The following is a 14,836-nucleotide window of genomic DNA, read 5'->3' as shown; positions in this document are numbered from 1 at the left end:
GAAGGTGTCTGCACTGTGCCACTCAGTCATCCCTCCTTGATGGGAGATGATCGCAGAATCCCACTTCTAGTACCACTCGTCACAAGTTGTGCCCGCACTGTAGCACATCTTTGCTGAGCTAGTACTGCAGGCACTATCTACCTCACTTTCCTTTCTCTCGGCCCCTTAAGAATTCTACACAATCTGAAGTGATGTAAGACAATTCCCCTGATGGGGTTCTATTTTATTAAATGGAAATGAAGTCTCTCCCCTTGGGCTCATGGGTTGCACTGCCTCCTCCTTGGTCTCTGGGAGCTCCTCTCCCTTATGAGAGCTTCTCTCTGTGAACACCTCTCTGCAACTGAGCCCTGGCGAACTTTTATCAGGCTCAAGTGTTCGTTATTCAACTAACTGCCTAGATAAGCTCATTCCCTTTAAATTAGCTCTTCTAGGATAGCTTTAGCACAGATTTCTCTTAAAGGGGCCAGCAATCCCGTGACAGGGACTTTTTAAAAATAATGAACATTTATTGAAGTAGCTAAGAAAATAAAGACAAAGTAACATCTGGAGTCAAGGGGTTCCTGTTAGATAGACTAGGAGATAGATTAAAGCTAGTTTGAGTATGTGTACATGAGCTGCAACCACACTCCAAAATGCAGTGTAAACATACTCTATCTAGCTCAGGCATTGGCAGAGTGAGGCTGTCATATGTTTAAGCATGACTAGCAGCAGTTCTTGGCATCCTGTCCACATTAAAATTAAAATTACAAACGTGTTAGTTAAAACATGTTAATTAACATGTGCTAAACCATGATTAGAAATTTAAAATAGGGACAAACAGACAATGAGTTAACTGGTTCCATGAAGCTTATTTAAGCTGATGAAATGAGAGCATTTTCTTGGAGTAACATGCACAGACAGCGCAAACAATCCTCATTTACATTAAAAGAGAAAAAATACGCACTGTAGCAAAATTGTACATTTCTCCAGGGTTTTAAGATCTTGTTTGACACTAATTCTAACAATCAGACCTTTGTTTCAAGTCACTGAAAGCATACAGCTATACTGTGAGCAAATCATTAAGGGATCTATTCCCTGTTGGATGCATGGATGTAACTTATTTAACAGGACTTGTTTTTACTCTGTGCTTGCAGTATACAAGGCTGCAGCTTGGCAATACTTTAAATTGTGAGGAGATGGGAGTGAGTAGGGATTAGAGGAGATGGGATCAACATTGATCTTAAATGTCATTGTGGTGGGGAGAGTGCCCCACCTCCCTTTGAAAGGGGGGCTAAAACAGGACAGAGAGGCTGCGCAAAGTGGCAGCCAATCAGGGCTGGGCAGGAGGTGGCAAATCAGGGCCAGGCTCAGCCCTATATAAGGGCTGCCCAGGAGAGGAGCAGTCAGTCTCTCCCAGACCTCTAACAGGGAAGGTCTGTCTCCTGAGCTAGGAGACCAGCATGTGGGACAGCGCAGTGCTGGGCGGGCCCGGGGGAGCTGAAGGGAATTCCAGCCTGCTACCTGCCAGGCTGCAGGCCCTGAGGGAAGGGCCTAAAGGGTGCAAAGGGTCAGAGGGGAAGTGACCCAGGGAGAGCGGACAGCAAGCGAGGGGAGAGAAGGAGGGCAGGGAGGCTGCTGATAGAGGGTCCCTGGGTCGGGACTCAGAATAGCGGGCAGGCCTGGGTCCCCCCCTTTCCCCTTATATTGCAACGGGCCATGGGAAGTGGCCATATCAGACCGCACCATACCCTTGAGGGAAGGAGTTAGACTTTGGGATTGGCTGGCCACTGCGGCAGGTGAAAGACTGCTGTTAGCCCCCTGGAAGAGGGTGAGAATGGACTGGGGGGCACTGCCGGAGGGCAGTGTCCTGAAGCGGATGCCACGAGCAGAAGGGAGCAACGAGGGTCCAGACGCCAAGCGAGGGCGAGAGATGGATGGGAAACCACCATAACAAGGGCGCTCCCCATGGACTGAGCTAATTCCCGGAGAGACCAGTGGGAGGCGCCGCTGTGGTGAATCCCAGCACTGTCACAGTCATGCAGAAATTAAAAACAAATGAAACTGTGTAATCAAAGGGCAATGGGAAAATAAGGAAAATCTAGGGGTTAAAACGAGAAGTTGGGGACTTTGCTGTGTTCTAAAATAATGGAATCATTTAATTTTGGAAGTTCCAAACTAGTGTGGTCTGATCCAAAGGTTTTGTATCTCGATCCAAACCTCTCCAAATTTTGGGAGTGTATTGTTTCCGTGTTCTGTTCTCAACACATCATAAAGACAAGTCTGAGTAACACAGTTAAGACTGACATCATGGTGCAGAGCTAGATAATTCCAGAGAGAATTTAACAGGAGCAGTGCATTTGATTCAATTGTTTGGGTTCAGGGCCTTCTCTCATTTATTAAAATTCTAAAATTGCCTTTGGGCAATACTCTGGGGTCCTCTTTCCCAAGAGCAAGTACAGTGCAAGCTGTGACAGTGTGAGCTTTCCCCAGGCTGGGCCTCCACACTTGTGGCTCATTCAGCTTACAAGCGCATTCAGGGCTTGGCCTATCTATTGAGATAAAGGCACCGATTGTGGTGGGGATTTCTGTGTGGTGGACACTGCCGGATTAAGGCAGGGGCTTTAGAGGCTACAGCCCAGGGCCCCGGCTCAAGGGGAACCCTGCAAAAATAAATCACAGGCGGCAATCTCCAGGCCACTAAAAGGGGCGCTCAGGCAGGCTGCCTGCATGCTGTGGCCCCACAACGCTCCTGGAAGTGGCTGGCTGCTGGCACATCCCTGTGGCCCCTGGTGTGTGTGGGGGGGTGGCTCCATGTGCTGCTCCCACCCCCAGCACCATCCCCACAGCTCCCATTGGCCGGGAACTGGCCAATGGGAGCTACAGAGGCAGCGCTTGTGGGCATGGGCAGCGTATCCCTGCCCCCAGGGGCTGCAGAGACCTGCTAGCAGCCAGCCACTTCCGGGAGCGGCGTGGGGCCACGGCATGCAGGCAGGCAGCCTGAGCCCAGCTGCAACACCAGCCGGGAGACACCTGTGGTAAGCACCTCCCGGCTGGAGCCTGTGCCTCGCACCCCCTCCTGCACCCAACCCCCTACCCCAGGTCAGAATCCCCTCCTGCACCCAAACTCCCTCCTGCCCCCAAATCTCCTGCCCCAGCCCCCTCCTGCACTAAACTCCCTCCTAGGAAAAAAGACTTGTATACAGGGGCCCACAAAATCTAATAGCCCCAGGCTCACAGGAAAGTTAATCTGGCCCTGGTGGTGGATGCTTGTCTACAAAAGACAGAACTGACATCAAACTTGTTTCGTACAGACTGCTAAACTGCCATTAACCTTCAGTCCCTACCAATCCTAGCTGAATCCGAACAACAAGCTAGAAGTGAAAAGTTTCATATTACGCGAATACCAATCAAGCTGCAAAGTGATTATTAATAATATCTAGCTCTTATACAGTGCTTTTCATCTGTAGATTTCAAAGTGCTTAAGAAGAAGAAAATATAATTAACCCCATTTTACAGATGGAGAAACCAAGGCACGGAGAGGTGAAGTGAGTTACCTAAGGTCACCCAGCAGAGCCAGGAACAGAACCAAGATCCCCTGAGTCTCAGCCCAGTGTTCTAGCAGCAAGGCCACATTGCTTCTCAGTTTTTTGAAAACATTTTACAGAAACCAACACAAAAAACACATTCTTCACGGAACTCAAAGAAGAAGCTCTTTGAATGAGGAGATTCAAACAGTCACTGGAAGTGCTTGCAGTCCAAACCCTGCAGCATTGTCACAGTGCATTAGAGTGAAGCCAACAAGAAATATACTAGGGTAGTTACAATATGCAAGCTGAGCAACAAATGTAAGCAACTTCAGTAATGGAAAATAAGTTAGGTATGAACAACTCCTTTCATAATCTAAGGAGTTATTAGTGATGTGCATAAAGAGAGGGTTTGTTTGCATGTTTGTGTTTAGAGACAATCCTTTGTGTAATTTATTGATTTCAATTGACTAACTCCACAGATCAACAGAGCCTATGATTTGTAATTTGGCAGTGTCTCTTTAAGCCTAAAAGAGGGCATACTTTCTGAATTCTTTTCTGTTTTTTACCTGGTAAAGTGGCTCGTGGCTTGGAGGTCTGAGTCCTGTGGACGAAGGTTATCATACACATACTTCAAATCCTGGACGCTGTTCAGCTCAGGCAACCCTGCATGCAGCATCTTTGAATAAATAGGATTGATCCAATAAATGCACTGAACATAATTTAAATGAAACAGGGCAACTAGAAAAAAGTGGAGTTACAGGGAAAGAACTCTCCCCATTTATAAATTACAAACCTCTCCTAATTTGAGCAATGTGTGACTCTGGGTATAACACACAGAGCATGGATTAGGAGAATGAAATGCACTCTTAACCTCTTCACATTGATACACCAGAAGAGCGTGTATTCAAACAGATTCAGGACCTCATGAATTAAATTCCTTGCAACTGATCTCTCTACTAGGAATCCACCACCTCAGTATACACAGAAACACTATTTTCCCCTCTCAGCCTTCGTAAGGCAGCAAAGGGCACCCACCTACAGATCTCCAGGGCAGGCTGCAGATACCACCTTCAGCTGTGATAACCTCCTCCCCACCAACCAAACTCAACACTAAACCAGAATGGATGCCTCCCCTTACTCTATGAACTCTTTATACCTAAAGGTATACCTATAAAAACATTACATCCCAATGTCACACTATTTCAGATCCATGCAATTAGTTACATACATCTACCTGTAAGAAACTGTTTTTGTTAATGTACCCAGTTTTATTTGTAACATGCCAGATACCATTAGCCTCTCTGTGCCTCAGTTTCCCAGTCCAGAAGAAGGGTACAATAGTAGTTGCTTGCCTCTACAGCAGTATTAGTAGGATTGAATATGTTGTAAAATGATTCAATATGTCCTAAGTATTATTGGATGAAAGACACTTCCTAAATGCAAAGTCTTCCTTCCTTCCAATCTTATTTATATAGTCATGAGAATTAACAACATTGTCAGTGTAGTGCAATGAGAAGTGGACAACTACACATGTTCAATGTGTCCAGCACACCTGTCCCTAGGCACTTTAAAGTGTTAAAAAAAAGAAGAGAAAAGTTTCTAATAAAGGTTTAAAAGCCACTGACTTTGCACATTCCCCACACCAAGTTGAGATGATGGACTGTGTGTAATAGAGAGAAAATCTTTCCCACCTATTGCTCAGAAAGAATACAAATATAACTTTACCATTGTTGCTTGAGCGTGTACATTCCACAATGAAATATATTTCCAGTGCAGACAGAAGTGCCCACTGATCTCAGAAGATTAAACCAAATAAAAGGGAAACATAGCTTTTGTTGTAAAGTGAAAGGGGGAGAGAAAAAGAGATTTGTTTTCCTTATTTCTTTTCAATATTTTTAAATCAATGTGTTTGTCTTTTGGGTCCACTTCTCAGCACCATGGCTGAGATGTAGTCTAATGTCTCAGGCTCTGTCTGGACTGCTGCTGGAACTGTGACAGCTTGAACACTGGTTACGCAGAGGAGACTGAAAAAATCACTGAGGTGAATTCAAACGGTTTAGTTTCCAAGAGAATCTTCCCCTCAGTTGGGAGAGGTTTGGCAAATACAAAGAGGGCACAGGAGCACAGAACTGGAAGGGACCTTCTGGGTCATCGAGTTCTGTCCCTTGCTATCACAGGCAACCCTATCAAATAATCCTGGTAATAATTTATCAAGATCCATTTTAAAACTAGTTTGCCTCTTCTAGTCCTATTGGGATGCTGTTCCAGAACCTCACTCCTCTGATGGTTATAAGACCTTCTTCTAACTTCTAGCCTAAATTTATTCTTGGCCAATTTATGTCCATTTGTTCTTATGCAAACATTGTCCTTTAGCTTAAATAGCTCTTCTTCCTTTTTGGTGTTTACCCCCTGATGTATTTCTAGAGAGCGATCATGTCCCCTTGCAGTCTTTGTTTTGCTGGGTTAAACAAGCCAAGCTTTTCCAGTGATAAGGTAGGCCCCTCCATTCCCCTGATCTCTGCACCTGTTCCAGTTTGAGTTCATCTTTCTTGAGACTGGGCAAGGCACAATAATAATATTTTGCACTTACAAACACATAATATTATTTATCTATATATCTTCAAGCAGTTTACAAAGGACTGTAGGTAAAAATATCCCCATTTTACAGCTGGGAGAACTATGGTGCTGAGAGATGAAGTGTGTTGCCCATTGTCATACAGTACTATGCGTCGAGGTGGGTAAAGAATCCTGGTCTCTTCTAGTTTCCAGTTTGGTGCCCTATCTTACACTGGATGCAGGTGGCATGGCGTGGACTCCCTACCCTGGGGATATGGGAAAGAAGAGCCCAAGTGCTGGGGAAGCAGAAGGTTGTGTGGATAGGACCGGCTTCTCTGCATTGCTCTGTCGGCTACTGTTCCCCCTTGCAGCATGGTTCCTTGAGGATCATCCAGCCCCTCCATCATCCCCGCTTTGTGTAGTTTCTTTCCTCTTGTATCAGAGGGGACAAGGAGGGTTCCCAACATAGTGATGCTGGAGATTGATTAGACAAGACTTTGGGTATTTTCCAACTGGTTGTCCCAAGTACACATATGTTTGGGCACCCAGATGGCTTGGGCTACAGTACTTGATCATCACAGGTATTTTAGTTATCTGATATAACTAGCGATAAGCCTGAGCCACAAACATTTGGATCTGGATTTCTAATCCCCCAAAGTATGGTAATGTTTGGATCTGCTCATAGTGAAAAGGAAGTGAAGGGCCAGCAGTAAGGGTGGACTATGGTGACCAGATGTTCCAATTTTATAGGGGCAGTCCCGATTTTTGGGTCTTTTTCTTATATGGGCTCCTATTACCCCCCACCCCGATCCCGATTTTTCACACTTGCTGTCTGGTCACCCTAGGGTGGACTCAGGTTTGGATGGCAAACACCTCCAAGGCTGTGGGCATTCAGATCCAGGGTTGTGGGGTTGGCCCATCTCTACATGAAAGAATTAATTATACTAGTACTGATACAGCACTTTTCACATGCATCTCAAATCCCTTCACGAAGTTGGGCAAGTTTCATTATCCCTATTTTACAAAAGGTATTTCTGAGGCATGGCAAGGTGGAGTGATTTGTTCAAGGACACAGAGTGACTCAGTGGCAGTGGATCTATATCTCCTGTCTCTCAGTAATGACTCTATTTCTTACTCACATTTTAGCAGAGAGATGATTTGTTAGGCTTCCTTGGAGAACTAGCTATATAGACCTGTGATAGAAATTTTTATCTGGAAAATCCTGGATTTTACATGATTTTTTAACTAGTTGAATGCTGCTCATGGCCCCCAGAAACCCTCTGTTCTAGTTCATATTGATTCTTTAATGAGAGGAAAGCTGATAAACTACAGGCTTTGTAGCTGAACTCTGCCAGCAAGGCTCTTGGGCCTCCCGCAGATGTTTCTGCTTTTCAGAGTGATGGGAACTTCATGGCTTATTTCTTCTCTCGCTCCCAGGAGCATATACTGGTACTGCTGATATTTGGAAACATGCAGCTCACCACCAAGAGAATAAAGCATTAACTCCACACTGGGACAAAAAATCTTGTGGTTTATAATCACAGTATGCTGGAAGCCACTAGCAGTTACTGACCATTCAAAGCAGATAGAGTTTACAACCCCAATCAAGCACTGCACATTTTGAAAGTGGCCTTATATAACTTCAGATTTGACTTAAAAAACAACAACAACAAGAAAAAACCATATATAGACATCTCAGAAAGCAGAACTCAGACAGTGAGATGTAGACAAGATGCAGATTTTCAGATATGCACAGAACTTTCCATTGTGGAAACTTGAGATTGCTTTTTCTGATGGTTAGTTTATCTTTCCCTTCCTGCTGTCATCTGGTATTTTGCACTAAAGTGAGCCCAAAGTAGATCTTCCCCATAATTTTCTATAAATTACCCTTTTTACTATATGTGATGGAGCAGTCTGCCCTTAAGAGTAGTAGGGCCTAATGGTCAGCCCATGTGGCATGGCACTTTAAGAGTTTGAAAGGCCCAATTATATATACAAAGACCTGGGAGATATTAGGAGAAAGGAAGCAGTCCCAGGAATAAGAAGTATTCTGGAGGAAATACTGTTACTGTTTCTTTAAGGGCCAGGAGTCTTGCAGAGAGGGGAAGGCAAGGGTCCCCTCCCTCCTCCTTCTCCCCAGCCAGTTGGGAATGAGCTGGGAGAAGGGGACCAGCATAAAGGCTGCCTCCTCTCTCCTAGCAGGGCAGGCACTTGGAATACTAAGTAGTTTGCTGAGCAGTCTGAAGCCTAAAGACTAAGGGCAAGGGGCTAGCTGAGGGAGAAGCTGGCAAAGGCCTTATGGCTGGATAACGCATAACGCAGTTTGGGAGAGGACAGCTCTTACTTCAGAAGGACTAGAGAAAGTGATTAAGAGAACTCAGCTCCAGGGAGGAGAGCTGGGGGGACTCCTGATTAAGGAGAACAGTCAGGGACTAACTAATGCAGCCCATTTGCAAAGGAGACTCCTGATTAAGGAAGGTCTGAAAGGAATAACCCAGAGAAGGAACCAAAAAGGATTCCAGAAGCAGAGACTATTTACAGATGCAGGAAAGATGTGTCTCCTGAAGGAAGGAGCCAGAGGCTGCTTGTTGAACTGAGTGGGATGAGTGTCCCTGGGTGCAGCAGAGTACGCTCCTATTTATGGCTCTGGCTCTGGTTAATGAGATCAACCTGTGGCACCACACCTGACAGAAAGGAGTGTACCGGGGTGACCTCCATGCCCCTCTAAGTCCTGCCCTTCACTTGGGCTTCCCAACAGAGCATTTTCCCCTTCTCGGGGCTTTGGCCACTTTGCAAGTAAGCCAGTGGGGAGACCACTCATTATGCTGGGTCCCAGCCCAGGGACCCTATACACATGTATCACTGCTTCCAGTTTGCCGCTGCTGCTACTTCCCTGGGCCATTTCCCATGTAGCCCCTTTCTCTTCATCCTTACCTCAGGGTTACAACTGTCAGGTCTTCTCATTCCCAGAGCCAGTAGATCAGCCCACTGAGCTCCTCTGGTCAGAGCGGAGCACCCATCCTCAGCCTTCTGGTCCTAGCCAGGGACTGACCTGCTTAGGCCTGGCAGTTCTTTTTATTGGAGCCTGCTGTTCCCACAAGGCCTGATTGGCTGTTCCCACAAGGCCTCTGCAGGCCTAGGGTGACCAGATAGCCAGTGTGAAAAATCAGGACGGGGTGGGAATTAGTTGCCTATATAAGAAAAAGTCCCTAATATTGGGATGGTCCTGATAGTATCAGGGCATCTGGCCACCCTAGACTCACCTTCAATGCTCCTTCCCAGGATGGGTGTGTGTGTGTGTGTGGTAGGATCACGGAGGCCTCGAAGGGCCTGGTACATCCCATCACACTCATATCTCCTATGTTTGTTTTATTTCCTTTCTCTTTAGAAGAAATAAGAGCACCCATCCACAGGCTCTGAGTTCCCTGTCAGTTATTTACAATTACCAAACCCAGAATGCAATACCATCAAGCTCATCCACCAAGCTGCAGCTTATAATCAAGTGCTAACACATCACTGTATGTTGGCCTGTAGCTCAACACCCATACTGCTCTTCAAAGGCCATGTGAAACAAATGGAATCTGCAATGTGCACTGAATGTCAACAGATCCAAACAATATGAGACCTGGGGCCAGAGGCCATTCCAGAGCTCTGTGGCCCTTGTGCAGAACAGTCTCCCAGCATCCCCCTCTCTGTTATATGAAAGGGGCTCGAGCATCAACACCTCTACTGACTGCAACCATCACACTATATTAAAGGGAAAGAGGTGGTCTCACAGGGGGACCTGGTACCAGGCAAGTTAGGGCTTTATGGGTTAAAACCAAAACTTTAAAAATCTATCCAGAAGCTCTCAGGTAATCAGCATGGATCCCTGTGCACAGATATCCATGTTCATGGACAAGCGATCAAATGGGGTCGTGCAGGGATCATTTCTGGGTCCAGTTGTGTTCAGTATCTTCATCAATGGTTTAAATAATGGAATAGAGAACACACTTATAAAGTTTGCGGATGAAACCACACTGGGAGGGGTTACAAGTGCTTTGGAGGATAGGATTAAAATTCTAAATGATCTGGACAAACTGGAGAAGTGGTCTGAAGAAAACAGGAAGAAATTCAATAAGGACAAATGCAAAGTACTCCACTTAGGAAGGAACAATAAGTTGCACACATACAAAATGGAAAATGACTGCCTAGGAAGGAGTACTGCGGAAAGAGATCTGGGGGTCATAGTGGATCACAAGCTAAATATGAGTCAACAGGGTAACACTGTTACAAAAAAAGCAAACATCATTCTGAGATGTATTAGCAGGAGCGTTGTAAGCAAGACACTAGAAGTAATTCTTCCGCTCTACTCCACACTGATTAGGCCTCTACTGGAGTATTGTGTCCAGTTCTGGGAGCCACATTTTGGGAAAGATGTGGACAAATTGGAGAAAGTCCAAGGAAACAGAAATGATTAAAGGTCTAGAAAACATGATGTATGAGGAACAATTGAAAAAATTGGGTTTATTTAATCTGGAGAAGAGAAGACCGAGAGGGATCATGATAACAGTTTTCAAGTACATAAAAGGTTGTTACAAGGAGGAGGGTAGAACAAGAAGCAATGAGCTTAAATTGCTGCAAGGGCGGTTTAGGTTGGACATTAGCAAAAACTTCCTAACTGTCAGGATGGTTAAGCACTGGAATAAATTGCCCAAAGAGGTTGTGGAATCTCTGTCACTGGAGATTTTTAAGAGTGGGTTAGACAAACACCTGTCAGGGATGGTCTAGCTAATACTTAGTTCTGCCATCAGTACAGGGGACTGGACTAGATGACCTCTTGAGAGCCATTCCAGTCCTATGATTCTATGATTGTCTATGATCTATGTACTCCTTTTATAGGACATCCCATTTCACGCACCAGTTCTAGCTTCAAAATTGCTTTAAGATGGGAAACACATGGCATCTTTTGCAATGTATAATTTTCATTTTGGCCATAGCAGTGCAGTTTTGCTGCACATCAGAGGGTGCTCAGAGAGGTAAGATTTGGGGGTCTTGTGCTGGGCACAAACAATCCTTAGTGCCTTGCAGTGCAGCATTGTGGAGTCTCCTGGCATGCCACCACACAACAAGAATATGCGGAGAAGACAGCAGATCCACTCACTGCCATACCTATCATTTCTCCTCTCCTGCGTATGAGGGGTACAGGTGGTGGAGAGCCCTAGGGCTTTAGTAGCAGTTGTATAGCTGATCTATGACCATTCCACAGGCTTGGTCAGGGATTCCATTGCTCCTTCCCTGAAGGAGCCCTGCAATGCACAGCCCAGCTGCTTGCTCTTTGCACTGGGCCTTTGATTTGGGCTTTACTGAGTAATCTCTCATCTGCAGAGCTGAAAGCGCTTTACAAACATTAATCAATAAAAGTCTCACATTACCCCTCTCAGCCTCAGTACCATTATACAAGGCACTGATAAAACATCCCTGTCTCTACGGAGAATACCTCACCTGATGCATGAGCCTTTTTCACAGCTGCATCACATTGGCGGCTCATAGTTATCCTGCAATCAACCAATACACCCAGGTCTTTCAACTCCTTTGTCACTTCCTACTGATACTTCCCCAGCTTATAGCAAAAATTCTTGTTGTTAGTCCCTAAAAGCATGACCTTGCACTTTGCACTATTAAATTTCACCCCATTTCTATTACTCCAGTTTACAAGATCATTCTTGTATGATATTCTGGTCCTCCTCCGTATTGGAAATACCTCCCAACTTTGTGTCATCTACAATTTTATTACCACACTCCCACTTTTTGTGCCAAGGTCATTAATTAAAATGTCAAATAAGACTGGTCCCAAGACCAATCCCTGAGGAACTCTACTAGTAACCTCCTTCCAGCCTGACAGTTCACCTTTCAGCATAACTTGTCTTAGTCTCCACTTTAACCAGTTCCTTATCCACCTTTTAACTCTCATGTTAATCCCCATCTTCTCCAATATAACTAATAATTTATCAGATGCCTTATTGAAATCCAGGTAGATTAGATCTACTGCATTTCCTTTGTCTAAAAAATCAGTTATTTTCTCAAAAAAGCAGATCAGGTTGGTTTGGTACGATCTACCTTTTGTAAAATTATGTTGTATTTTATCTGAATTCCCATTCACCTCTATGTCCTAACTACTTTCTCTTTCAAAATTTGTTCCAAGACCTTGCATACCACTGAGGTCAAACTAGCAGGCCTGTAGTTGCCCAGATCAATTTTTCCCCCCTTTCTTAAAAACAGGAACTATATTAGCAATTCTCTAGTCACAAGGTACAACCCCCTAGTTTACAGATTCATTAAAAACCCTTGCTATTGCCCTTTAATATTCTTGGATGGATATTATCTGCCCCCCCCCCCCAATTTAGTCCCATTAAGCTGTTTCAGTTTGACTTCCACCTTGGATGTGGTAATATCTACCTCCATATCCTCATTCCCATTAGTCACCCTGCCACTACCCCTAAGCTCTTCATTAGCCTAATTAAAGACTGAGGCATAATATTTGTTTAGATTTTGGGCCATGCCTAGATAATCTTTAATCTCCACCCCATCCTCAGTGTTTAGCAGTCCCACTTCTTCTTTCCTTGTTTTCTTCTTATTTATATGGCTATAGAACCTTTTACTATTGGTTTTAATTCCCTGTGCAAGGTCCAACTCTGCTTGGCTTTTGGCAGTTCTCACTTTATCCCTACACTTTCTGCCCTCCAAGAGGTAGCTTTCCTTGCTGATCCACCCCATCTTCCACTCCTTGTAGGCTTTCTGCTTTCTCTTAATCACCTATTTGAGATGCTTGCTCATCCAGTTTGGTCTGCCACCCTTCTCTACGCATTTTTTCTCCTTGGTTGGGATAGAGGCTTCAAGTACTTTAAGTCAAAGTTGCAGAAACTAATTCCAAGCCTCCTTCACATTTAGATCCTTGAATTCTTCAGGCCAGTCCACTTCCCTAACTAATTCCCTTAATTTTTTTAAATTGGTTCTTTTGTAATCAAGGACCCTAGTTGCAGATCTATTTTTTGTTTATCCTTTCATTTAGTTTAAACTGAATTAGCTCATTATCACTCGAACCAAGGCTGTCCTCTACAACCGGTTCTTCTATGAAGTCCTCATGTAGCCTTTTTTCTTTACTGTATTTATCTCAGTAACAAAGCATGATAGCATTCTACAATAATGGCTCCCGAAACTCCGCAATGGCTGCAGTGCCCTAGATCAATCACCATAGGGTATTGTAACATAATGCAGTCTGTGAGTTTAGTTTAATTAGTTCACTTCTTTAATTCCGAACAGAGTTGCAATTTGAAAACCTGGAATTAGGACTGGGTGAAACATTCACAAAAGAAAACCTTTTAATTTGAGTTGCTCTGCAATTGGTTAAAATTTTACAAAAATGTTCCAATTAAAAAAAAAATAGGGTGAAACTTTAATCTGAGCAAAAACATAATTAGCTTTCACACAAAAGAGAGGGCAGAATGATGTTTTGTGAGCACAAAGGTGACACACTAAATAAAGTTGCTAACATTTACATGGAAAAAAAATCCTGGAAATTTGACAACGCTCTAAATCACAGTAATAGAGACTTGGCAGAATTTGATTATTTTACAATTTTGAGTGATAATATCGATGCCTAATTTTAAGGATTTTTTCAAGTTTTATCGATTTACATTTTCACAATTGCATGAAATTATTTAATGACTATAGACATTGAGAATCAAAATTAAATCTTTAGAACTGTTAACAAATTGTACACATCACATGTCAAAATATACAAAGTAAAGACCCTTGAGTCAAATGCTAGTAACTTCTGAAGCAGCATTTTTCTTACTTTGCCTTAATGTAAATTTAGATTATTAGTGATAAAAATATACATTTTCATTGGTTCGTGGGTGTACAATGAGATTGACATTTACCGATAAAAATCTAATCCCTCTAAGCCTCGCTACAGGGGAAAAAGAAAACAAGAGGGATTGAGGGTTTTTTTGGTTACATCCCTGACTTTCTTACCATCTCCAGCAGGTTCAAGAGCAATTGGCTGTGTTTCCTGACTATATTATAAGCTCGACAGCAAAGTTCCACAAACTCTTGGAAACGCTGTGGGTTTTTTCCACCTTCTGTGATGAAATACTCCATCTCTGAAGTGAAGATAAAAGGTGCTCGGTCCCTTGGAAAAAAAAAAAAAAGATACAATGAAAAATGTCAAATCCTATCCGAGGGTTGAGCTTTTTAACTCCCTGTTAATATTTGTTTTCCCAATCTTTCCCTTCTCATTATTTCTTTCCTCCCTTCCTTCAGGGTGGATAACTCCATGCCAGAACACTCAGTGATGCTGACTAACTGTGGCAGACACAGGTCTCTAGGTGAGATCTTCTTCATGCACATGGTTGTGCAGCAATTTGGGGAAGCCAACAACTGAACACAATTTTAAAAAATTTATTTTTAACTCTCACTCCTTCAGTTTCCCTACTCCATGCCTTAGAATAATGGTCTTGATCTTGACGCATATTCTCTCCTGGTACTGAAATATTTAAAAGCTGTACTTGAACACAGTGGGATATAAATATAACTCTCTACCAGGCAAAAAGTGTATTTAAAATAAACAAAATCCCCCCCAAACCTAGAGTGCTTTTCTGCATTTGAGTACACAACTGTCAAAGGTTGGTTCTTATCTCAGCTGCACCAGAATAAATCCAGATAAACACTGTCTTTTATCCAGCTACTCTGGATTTAAACGGATGTAAATTGCCAGCAGAATCTGGGCCCAT

At 43.7% G+C, this 14,836-nt stretch overlaps 1 protein-coding gene across 1 annotated transcript in view; it reads right to left on the bottom strand.

Annotated features, from left to right (window-relative positions):
• LOC123345139 (phosphatidylinositol 4-phosphate 3-kinase C2 domain-containing subunit gamma-like) overlaps nt 1-14,836 on the bottom strand; it is a 270,359-nt gene that overhangs the window by 60,614 nt on the left and 194,909 nt on the right. Inside the window, exons 24-25 of the mRNA XM_044981863.1 lie at nt 14,079-14,235; nt 4,073-4,182 (exon numbers count right to left, since the gene is read on the bottom strand). Of these exons, the coding sequence (XP_044837798.1) occupies nt 4,073-4,182; nt 14,079-14,235 (267 nt within the window). The remainder of the gene's footprint in view (nt 1-4,072; nt 4,183-14,078; nt 14,236-14,836) is intronic.

This window comes from Mauremys mutica, chromosome 1 (genome assembly GCF_020497125.1).
Source record: "Mauremys mutica isolate MM-2020 ecotype Southern chromosome 1, ASM2049712v1, whole genome shotgun sequence".
Lineage (NCBI taxonomy): Eukaryota > Metazoa > Chordata > Testudines > Geoemydidae > Mauremys > Mauremys mutica.
This window is presented reverse-complemented; position numbering and strand designations above follow the sequence as displayed.